This window comes from Cervus canadensis, chromosome 31 (assembly GCF_019320065.1).
Source record: "Cervus canadensis isolate Bull #8, Minnesota chromosome 31, ASM1932006v1, whole genome shotgun sequence".
Lineage (NCBI taxonomy): Eukaryota > Metazoa > Chordata > Mammalia > Artiodactyla > Cervidae > Cervus > Cervus canadensis.
The window spans coordinates 16372638-16383503 of record NC_057416.1 but is presented as its reverse complement, the minus strand read 5'-3'; the positions used below and the strand labels follow the sequence as shown (position 1 = coordinate 16383503).

At 42.6% G+C, this 10866-nt stretch overlaps 1 protein-coding gene across 1 annotated transcript; it reads right to left on the bottom strand.

Moving 5' to 3' along the window:
- Positions 1–1352: 1352 nt before the first annotated feature.
- TRIML1 (tripartite motif family like 1) lies at positions 1353–7876 on the bottom strand. The gene is made up of 6 exons (XM_043453954.1): positions 7469–7876; positions 6905–7000; positions 5677–5907; positions 4243–4265; positions 3959–4056; positions 1353–2014 (listed from the first exon to the last, which is right to left on the bottom strand). The coding sequence occupies exons 1-6, from the start codon at positions 7874–7876 to the stop codon at positions 1455–1457; spliced, it is 1416 nt and encodes a 471-aa protein (XP_043309889.1). The 3' UTR covers positions 1353–1454.
- Positions 7877–10866: the final 2990 nt, after the last annotated feature.

Genomic DNA, 10866 nt, shown 5'->3' with positions numbered 1-10866 from the left:
AAAGTTGAATGACCAAAGAGGTCTAAATTAAAGAGAAGGGTGAACAGAGACCCCAAAATAAGCCCAGTTACTTACTGACCTCCTTCTATGATTTTCTATGCTGATTAAGAGGTCCCATTCTCAAACTTTCCTCATTTATCCTCTAATTTAGAAATTAAAATCTGTGAAAAACTTTTTCTTAATAATTTGCAGTCATTCATGGGGTAGATCCATAGACTAAAGATTTGTCAAAGACTAAAAATACTGACACTGACTTATCTGAGTGGGAAGAGTGGACGAGGGGTGCCTTCTGTGATAGGTGACACCCTGCAATGGGAGCAAGGAAGTAAAAAAAGAAAAAAAAAACCTGCTGGGAGAGAACACTAAGAATGTGGAGCATGAGTGAGACAAAACAAAAGAGACTGCTCAGTCTGTACCCCCTTCCTATACCCTGGAGTGCTGGGATAAAGAGAAAGCTTGACTTGGTCTTTCAGATGTGAAAAAATCTTCTGCTTATAGAAAATAGCAAAAGCTCGGAAAATCTTTACTCAAAAGATAAAGAATCAGCCTGCAATGCAGGAGACTGTGTTCCATCCCTGGGTCAGGAAGATCCCCTGGAGGAGGAAATGGCAACCCATTCCAGTATTTTTGCCTGGGGAATCCCACGGACAGACGAGCTTGGAGGGGCTCCTCTATGGGGTCTGTGGGGTCACAAAGAGCCAGATACGACTGAGCAACTAACACACAAAACTCAAAAACTCACTCTGCACCCATAGCCTTGATACGTGTATTGACTAAATACTTGGCTCTGTCACCTTTGAATATATTAACAAACAACAGAAAACTCCATGATCTTGTGAATATGGTAATGTGAATGCCACGATGATATTCACACATATCTTTGTACCATTCTGAACACATAACTCTTCCTGAGGACCAACTCTTCAGGCCCCATAGGATGGGAAGAAAAGCACTTTTTCAGAGAAGGCCGAGTCATGAATAAGGAGAACCCATGCATCCAGCCCCCTGGAGGAGTTAGGTTTGCCCTGGCACATGGAGCTTTACACATAAGACAGACACATGCAAATAGTGGAGCCTTTTAGAGTCAAATAAATAAATACACTTGAAAAAAATGACATAGATTTATAAACCGGCCTATGACAATGGGATTCAGGTTACTAGGGACTAGTTCTATCTTTACATTTTCAGTTATCAGCACATATAGGGAGCAGTCTAGATAATGAATTTGATTCAAGACACAGGATCAAGTCAGCTTTCTCCTATTGATGTTAGAAGTTGATTGTCCAATTTGGCTATTCAGTGAGGGCTCAAAATAATGGAAACTCCTGAGGGTTGTTGGGGGGAGGGGTGCTTTCTTTCAGATCACCTGATGTTAATACCATCAATGCATTAATCATCCTAATTAATAGTTATCAGCTGGTCTTAGACCTCACTCTCCAAGAAGGCTGAGGGCATCAGTGAGCAGGGCAATGGTGATTCAGTGAGCAGATGACAAGAGGGCCTGTGTTGGTCCCTTCATTTGGGAGACAAGGGGAGAAGATGGGCCTGAGAGCCTCTTGGAAAGAGGCTGGAGGGAAGCTGTAGATGAGGGACTCGTCTGTCACGTTGTAGAATGCTATATGTCCAGACTCATAGTCTAAGAAAATGCCAACCTTATGCACTGGCTCTCTGACGTGTTGGCCTTTCAAAGGTGATGAGACCCAAAGACTATAATCATCGCCAATCTTTAAGCCTATAAGTGAGAAGAGGTCCCCAGGAGGCTTGGGGTGATTCCCCTTCCTGCTCACTGAGTCCTTACAGATGCCCACCTCCCACTCGGTCTTGTTGCCCACTTCCACCTCCCAGTAGTGTCTCCCACAGGTGAAGACCTGAGTGCCCAGCACCGTGGCAGACTGGTCAAATCTTTCAGGGTTGTCAGGCAACTGCTGTCGGATTCCTCCATGTTTCACACTTTTCAGATCCTCAGACAAGACTAGGTAGGCATTGGCTGTGGCTGGATCTAGGGTTATATCCGCTGCAAAAGGAGAAAAGAATGAATCCCCATTTGCATTCTGGAAAACTCTCTTACGTATGTGCAATTTAAATTAAGGTCTTAGTATCTAGTCCTTTTTTTTTTTTTTGACTGAGCCACTCAGCATGCAGGATCTTAGTTCCCCTACCAGGGACAGAACCCATAACCCCTGAAGCAGAGGCATGGAGTCTTAACCACTGGATCACAAGGGAAGCCCCTAGTCCTATTGTTTAAAACTTAATTTAGGTGACTGTGGTGGGGGGATTTTTGTCCTGACTGGAACAGTGTCTCTGAGACCCTTCTTTCACTGTATCACAAAACACAGAGAGTGGATCTCTAAAAGGAAACCAATGAATCGTGTGGAGAACGATACTAGATCTCTGATAATGGAATGGAAGTGGTTCTGTTTAAAAGACACTTGTAGAACTAAGAGCCGTTTATCCACACAGGTCATATCTTTTGTCATTTGTATTTGCTTTAGCCAGGGTTGGTTATGGTTCTTGAGTTTGAGTGGGAGAAAAAGTTATTGGTTACTGAACTACTTAGGTGCCAGGCATTTTCTGTACATTATCTCATTTAATCATGGCAAATATTATTATCTTCTTTCCATTTTTATAAAAGAAAAAAAAAAACAAACTGAGGTTCGTAGAGGTTAGAAAACTGGGCCAAAATTACAAAGTTGCCGAGTGTTTGAATAGCAGTTCCTAATCAGCATTTTCATTATCTCAGCTTAAATGTGTTAATAACTTCCTATGAGTTAGGACTCCCCAAATGGCGCTAGTGGTAAAGAATCTGCCTGCTCGTGCAGGAGACACAAGAGTCACAGGTTGGATCCCTGGATCTGGAAGATTCCCCTGGAGTACACAATGGCAACCCACCTTAATATTCTTGCCTGAGGAATCCCACGGACAGAGGAGCCTGGCGGGCTACAGTCCATGGGGTCACAAAGAGTCGGACGTGACTGAGCACAGATACAGGAGTTAGTGCAACTGCCAATGACCATTTGATGAAAGGTTTTGAACCCCTGAGAGACCTCCTCTCTCAGCCTCCTGGGAGTAACTTTCATTGATTATCCAGACAAGATTAGGCACCCCCATCATATCATTTTATACTTCTCTTTGTAGATCAAATCCCAATCATCACTATCTGTTTGATTAGTATCAGTCTCCTCAATCTCACTGTAAGATCTACAAAAGCAAAAGTAAGTGTGTCTCATTCATCATTGTAAATAAGTGCATGCGTGCTGCGTGTGTGCTAAGTTGCATCAGTTGTGTCTGACTCTTTGCAACCCTATGGACCGTAGTCTGCCAGGCTCCTCTATCCATGGGATTCTCTAGGCAAGAATACTGGACTGGGTTGCCATGCCCTCCTCCAGGGGATCTTCCTAACCCAGGGATCGAACCCGTGCCTCTTATGTCTCTCTTATGCATTGGCAGGTGGGTTCTTTACTACTTTGCACCACAGAGCCTAATAAATAGCACAGTACCTACTATAGCACATAGTAGGCACTTCTCAAATATCTGTTGAGTTCAGCATCCATTAGGCCTGTCTCTGAAGGTCAGATTGTCAACAAGATAAAAGGTGAAACCTAATACTCGCCTCTCTAAGTCTTAGCCAGTGTAAATATTTGGAGCGTTCTAAAAGGATAGTTCTTTGAATGTTCCCTCAGTGAGATTTAAGAGTTTAGATCAGCTTTTATCCTCACAAGAACAGAGGGAGCAACACAGAACCCCCTGAGGAGGTCTGTGTATGTGCATGTGCAAGGCGATGGGATGAACAAAACAGACCCATGCAAACAAAGGAAGGAACAGGACTCAGACAGAAAACAAAGTCAGACCAAACATCAATCAAGTCTCAGTGCTTCTGTCCGTTCCAGCAGAGATGGTCTGTGCCCACCCTGCACCCATCTGAAAGTCCCTAGAGGGTCAACAAATCATGCTGACTTACTGCTGAATTTTCTTAGCATCTCCCTCATTCCTGTGATGTGGCACAGAGTCAGTCCCGTGCTGATGGCCTCCGGACACTGAAGCAAGAGGGGCTCGCTCCTACGGGAGGGCAGAGACGGTCACTTGGTCTCCTCCGCACAGACCGCATGACCTGCTCCAACTTGAGAATCCAGCCCTTTCTGCCCCTCTGAAAGGGGACTGACATTTTCATCCCTCTCTGAAAACCTATTGCATCAGCACCACCACCCTGTTCCCTACACAACCGAACACAGAAGAAAAACCTACCTTTCCAGTATTCCTCTCACATCCTAAGGGTATAAAAGAAAGAAGGTTAGTTTTTCTGCACTCTGAGTGCTAGCAGAGACAGTCCATTTTGAATACAATCCTTTGCAGATTTCATAGAGTCCCCTTCCCATGGCTCTAGAATACTTTGAATGGGAGAGCGTATGGCAGAAAAAAATCTCGGACTTCTTCTAGGGTGAGTTGCTTGTGAACATGAGGTATTTCTCACAGTAACTAAAGATTTATTTTTCTCATATCATCCTTTGTCAACAGAATCTGTGGCTGAGAAAAGAGTCAAACTATTGGCCTTATTATCTAATGATGCCTCCGGGAGGTAGAAATAAGCAAAGGGGAGTAGCTCTGTGAGAGGTGAAACTAAGCCTGTGTACGGTTAGACTTGGTTATTGCACGTGCTAAGTCTCGCCTCAGTCGTGTCTGACTCTTTGAGACCCTATAGACTGTAGCCCACCAGGCTCCTCTGTCCAAGGGGTTCTCCAGGCAAGAATACTGGAGTGGGTTGCTGCACCATCTTCCAGGGGATCTTCCTGACCCAGGGATCGAACCCAGGTCTCTTAGGTTCTTCTGCATTGGCAGACAGGTTTTTTACCAGTAGTGCCACCTGGAAAGCCTGGACTGGGTTGTTGGGAAGGCAATAAATTAAATGGCAGCATTCTGGGGAGCTAGTCTAGGAAAGCGATTTGAAGCTGGAAATAGGAAACTGGAACACAGCTTATGTTTAAGAAGGTCCCAAAGAATGCAATAGAAGCCTAGAAAGGTAACAGAGGAAAGATGGTGAGGAATGTGGACTCAGTACACCAGTACCTGGGTTCTATCACCTACTAGCTATTTGACAGGCAAATTATCTGAGTTACCAAACAATTGTCACTATTGCTTGGATGGAAGGCGAGTTTTGGGGAGAATGGATACATGTATATGGATGGCTGAGTCCCTTTGCTATCCATCATAACATTGTTAATGGGCTATACTCCAATATGAAATAAAAAGTTAAAAGAAAACAAAATAATTGCCTCTATTAACCCATTTTATCGCTACCAATCACCTATAGTAAAATATCATAATAGTATTTAACCTCATCGGGTCTTTTTGAAGATGTAATTTAAAGTGCCCAGTACACAATGTTCATTAAATATAAAATATTTGGCAAAGCTGAGATTGCAATGAGGCAGGCACACAAAAAATTTGGAGTCATCATTTGACTTGTTTGGATGGACATTCCTTTTTTTTCCTTTCCTTTTCCTCTTCAAAATTTTATTTACACTATACAGAGAACAGTCATTCTTTAAGAAAGTTTTCTTAGGGGGCCAGAACTTAATTTTTCAAGTAAGTAAATAAAAGTTTATTCTGTGCAACTTGAAATATGATAGGTGACATACGGGTTTTTTTTTTTTTTTTCATTAGTTTCTCCAATGTTCTTACCTCGAAGGACTCTATGATCGAGTTCTGACACGTGGACTCTATCTGTTCCATCATTTTGCTCAGGCTTCGCATCTGCTGGGTCAGCCTGATCTCACTGTCCCGCAGTTTCTTCAGGTTCTCTCGTTCCTCCATTTCTAGCAGCTGTAGCTGCAGCTGCTCCTCCTCCTTCAGGAACTGGTGCATTTTTGCATATTCTGACAGGACGACCTGCTTACAGGTCTTTGTCTCTTCCTGCCATCACACCGGCATGCGCACACACACACGTAATAAAGTTAGTCACAGAATCACTTACATAGATTTTTAACTCTTACAAAGTCCTAGAGTTCCACTGTGACAATTCTCGAAACCTGACACATAACACATACATTCTGTTGACTAGCTGTGTGGATAGTCTGATATTTTAGGAGCTGTATGTTGTAGCTTATAGTAGTAAAAAAATAAATAAATAAATAAAAAATTCTCCTCCTAGGAGGTTGTCATTCTAGCGGAAGCAACAAAAAATAAACAAATTATGATAGGTGGTGATGAGTACTGTTATTTTTTAAAAGTAAAGCAAAATAAAGTTAGGACAAAAAGTTAAGGCGGGCGAAGCATGCATTCATTCATTCAACAAACATTTAGTCAATGAAAGTAGACAATGGATCACATACTAGGAATAGAAATGAACATCACAAAGGCTCCCATGTAAGAAGTCAGAGGCTACTGAGATCATCAAAAACATGCTTTTAAAAAATCTAATTAGACATGTAGTTCTGCTCTTTGCTATCCAGCTTAAATTCTAATCTGCAGCTAACCTCAAGCTCTTGTTCAGGTGTACTAATCCACACTGTACTTTGCTTCAATTTTCCTTTCTCTTTGTTCCTTTTTTATCTGCCCCTTTTCCCCTAAATCATTTGAGATGTTCTTTTTTTCAATCAATTACCATTCTACGTGGTATATCTATACATATAACATATATTTTTGTAATTATAATCAGAGCAGAAATAAAGGGAGCCACCATGTGGTATAGGTACACAACGAAGGGAAAAATAAGCCAGCCAGGGGATGGGAGAATTGAGCTGAGTCTTCAGATAGACAAACAGAGGTAGGCAGCCCAAAGCAAGGACACTCCACACTGCAGCACTGGAGATAGTAAATTCTGTCATTTTCTTCTGATACTCTGTGAAGCATCCCTCTAGTCCCCCTTGTAGAATCACATACAAAATGGAAAAATAAAACAGATACTGACCTTACACAATATCACTCTCTCCTTCTCATGATTTAATATAACCTCTGTTTCCTTTCTCTTTTTACACAAAATGTCTAGTATTTCCTGGAGTTTCTCCTGCAATAGAAACAAACTGTGGTAAATGAGCAGAGCGCCAGGTCATGAAGGGGTCTTGAGGATCACTAACAAGATGGCCGAGACAAGATCAAAAGGGGGAAAAGGATCCATGCCCAGATTTGTGGTCTGGTGCCTGGAGATTAGCACGCATGACTTTCAACCATAGAAAATATTATGGCAATTAGGGCTCCCCTGGTGTCTCAGATGGTAAAGAATCTGCCTGCAAGGTGGGAGATCCGGGTTTGATCCCTGGGTCGGGAAGATCCCCTGGAGAAGGGCCTACAACCCACTCTGGTATTCTTGCCTGGAGAATCCCCTGGACAGAGGAACCTGGTGGCTATTCTCCATGTCCTGGTGGACAGAGGAACCTGGTGGGCAAAGAGTCGGACGTAACTGAGTGACTAACATCACCTTATGTGATAGAATCTGATGTGTGTTCTGAAATTTATATCGAGCCTCCCATCTTACTTTGTGATGCTCCTCAGCCTCACTGGAGAGATTCATTCTGTTTACTCCGGGGCCTTGGGTTGAGAAGTTGTGGCCCCCCAGCTGCTCGTCAGACAGCATCCTAGTGGCAGCCAGCATCCCCTCATAGCTGCCCTGGTTGCCTTCACTGTGCAGCACCTGGGACCTGAGCTGCTTGCCGATGCCAGCCAGCCTCCCCAGACGCTCATTGGGCTGGAAATGCGGGATCTCCAAGGTCCTCCAGCACTCAGGACATGACAAGGGGGTGTTATGTTCCTCCCAGCTTCTCAGGAGACACACCAGACAAAAGCTGTGCCCACACTCGGTGGTCACTGGGCTGGTGAAATAGTCCAAGCAGATGAAACAGGTCAGTTCCTCCCTGAGATTCTCCATCAGATCTGCTGTAGACATTTTCTCAAAGAAGGACATCTAAGCAAGTCTCTATTCTGGGATTTAAAGATGCTCCCCCAGAGTCTATTGTTTTGAGTAACAAGTAGGCAATCAGTTGCTGTGTTGTTATTACACAAAATTCTTACTCTCCTCTGTGACTGATTTCACCCATTGACATAAAGCCAATTATGACTTAATATGGAACTCCTGTATGCTGGGTTCATCATCAACCACAAACTTTTAAGGAATCTCATCATGCAAGCCACATGCTGGATTCTGAGGATACTTGCTCCTAAGAGTTGTCATTTCAAGAGTTGGTTACTGTGTATAAATAGTACCACCAAACCATTGCGATGCATTGGTTTTAGGTTGGAGGGCTGGGTAATTTGGTATAAACCAGTACAGAGATTTAAATTATAATGATCTCTGATAATATCTGAATGGGAGTCTCATCCAAATCTTTCCACTAATGGAATCTAGCTGAGATATGGAAGGAAGAAAACTATAGAATACATTCCTTCTCTCATTAGGGCCTTTTCTTTCTCTGAGCAAAGCCTACCAGCTTTTTTGTTCCTTTATCAGGTACTGTGTCCTTTGATTTAATTTTATTCATTCCCCCAAATGAGACTAATTCCACTGAACAGTCCCTGACTTTTGATGTACAATGGATTACTAGAGATATATTTATTGCTCTGCCCTACCGACCACGATACTTACCTCTCTGCCACCACAGAAAGCGCCGAGGACATCTTTGTTGTTGGAAGTTGCCACAGGGAGCCATGACACTGTGGAGTGGATGGAAAGAAATTGTATTTCAGGATAAACATAATTTTGCCCATTTCTTTTCACCCTTTGAAAAAATTTAAACTCGGCCTTCTTAAACCTTATCACTTCTTACTGGACAGAAATTAAGTATGTAGATGTTATTTTTATACTGATGGAAAAACTAAATGTTTGGTTTGCAGACTGTGTACAACCACCTCTGAAATTAGTGCTGAATCCTATACATTTGCTGTCATATGTTCAGGAGTCAGGTCTTGTCATGGCACATCCTCCACTCCCTGCATGCCAGGAAGTGGAATCTTAAAAGCTCTTCCTCAGAGTCTAACCAGCTCTATACTCCCATCATGTTCATCATACTTTATTTCTATTTTTCTCCTCTCACACTCCCAACTTGGCAACCTTTCATGGTTCTCCGTTACTCGTGTTATCCTAATAATTTCTTTCTGACATTCATGCTCCCAACTGATTCTTCTTTCCCACTCATCTCTAACAAGATGTTGAATGTTTCCTTATCCTGAACTTTTGTCAAAAGACGTTTTCAAGCCTGAAATGATTCTGCCTCCGCCTTCCATCCTCCTAGTCAAAACTCATTTTTCTAAAGTCATTAATGTTTTAATCATATGTCATATGGGAATGACTGGAGGGAGAATTTATGCTAGAAAAAAGAAGCACCAGAGCAAAGAGTTATACCAAAGTTTGGGGTCATGAAATCTCTACTGTTCAGATTTCTTATAGGCTAGAAATTAGGGGCACAGCTTCAAAATGTTGTTAGAAATTAGTCTTGAGTAAGGGTCTTGCAAACACATGCACACACACACACACACACATGCGCGCGCGCGAAACAAAAACTACACAGCCATGAATTGCCATCTCTGGAAAAAGGATTAATGAGTTACTGCATACAGTCAATGTGTTAATTTCCCACACAAACTCAGGAGTCTTTCACATTGACCAGAGTCATTAGAATAAGCCCTTCATCACAGAGCCCATATTCCATTTGGAATGAGGGGACTCTCGTGTTCTGAATTGACTCACACTGATCTGTTCAATCCCACTTCCCTCTTCCAAATAAACCCCTTCCATAACTCAACACAATAACCATATCTTATTCATCACTGACTAAAAGAAACTTTTGCTCATAACAAGGACTCAGTTTATCATTAAATAAGCTTCAGATGAATAGGTAGGGGAACCATATTGTTGTAGAATCACAGTCTTCTGTCTAACTGGAAGCCAGGAGGTCATACAGTCCAACCACCTTCTAAAGATGATGAAGAAACTGATGGTAATAAATTGTGTTAGTTCCCTGAATACTTAGTGTAGGAGTCAAGCCTGGGCTAGGAAGCTGGGTCTCCCTCCTGCCTGTCATTCTCTTCTGTATACACTATGTGGCATCTTGCTTATTGTCTTCTTTTAAAAAATAATTTTTATTTATTTTGGCCGTAACTTGTAGCACATGGAATCTTAGTTCCCAGACCAGTGATCGAACCCAAGCTACCTGCATTGGCAGTGCTGAGTCTTAACCACCGGACTGCTAGGGAAGTCCCACTTACAGTCTTGTGAGTGGGTAAAAATTTCCAGCTATGTCAGTGAAATAAGTACGCTCAAGTGGCTTTCAGAAGGAAATTAGAGAGCTCTCACTATGGTGTGATCCTGTGATAAGCATCTGCAATCAATGGTTACACACTCACTATTGGGAAAGCAGACTTCTTTACCTTCTGTCTGAACACATTGATTAGATTTAATTCAAGATGAAGTTTATAGAGTGGGCCAGTCTTCCCAGGACCCCTTATACCAGCCCTCCGGGCCCTGTACAGCCAGACAAGATTTCCGAGATTAAGAATTCAAACTGCTTCTTCTCTGGCCTGTCTCCTCCTACAGAGGTGACCAAGAGGTGACCCAAGAGGTCCGCAGTCACAACTATCACCGACCTGCAGCTAGGGGTGGAACACACAAAAAGAGGAACCTCAAAGACACAGTGAGGCCTAAGAGTTCCCAGGTGGTCCAGTGGTTAGGACTCCATGCTTTCACTGCCAACGTTGAAGATTCAGTCCCTGATCCCGGGAGATCTTGTGAGGCATATAGAAGAGACTTTAAAAAAAAAGAGTGGTAGAATTTAAATTTCTTTACTGCTTTGGCATTTTTGTAGAAGAAATATTTCCTTCTTGATGGAAAACCAGGGAAAACTTCATTTGACCTGGACCTTTAAACTAACGGCTTAAGCACAT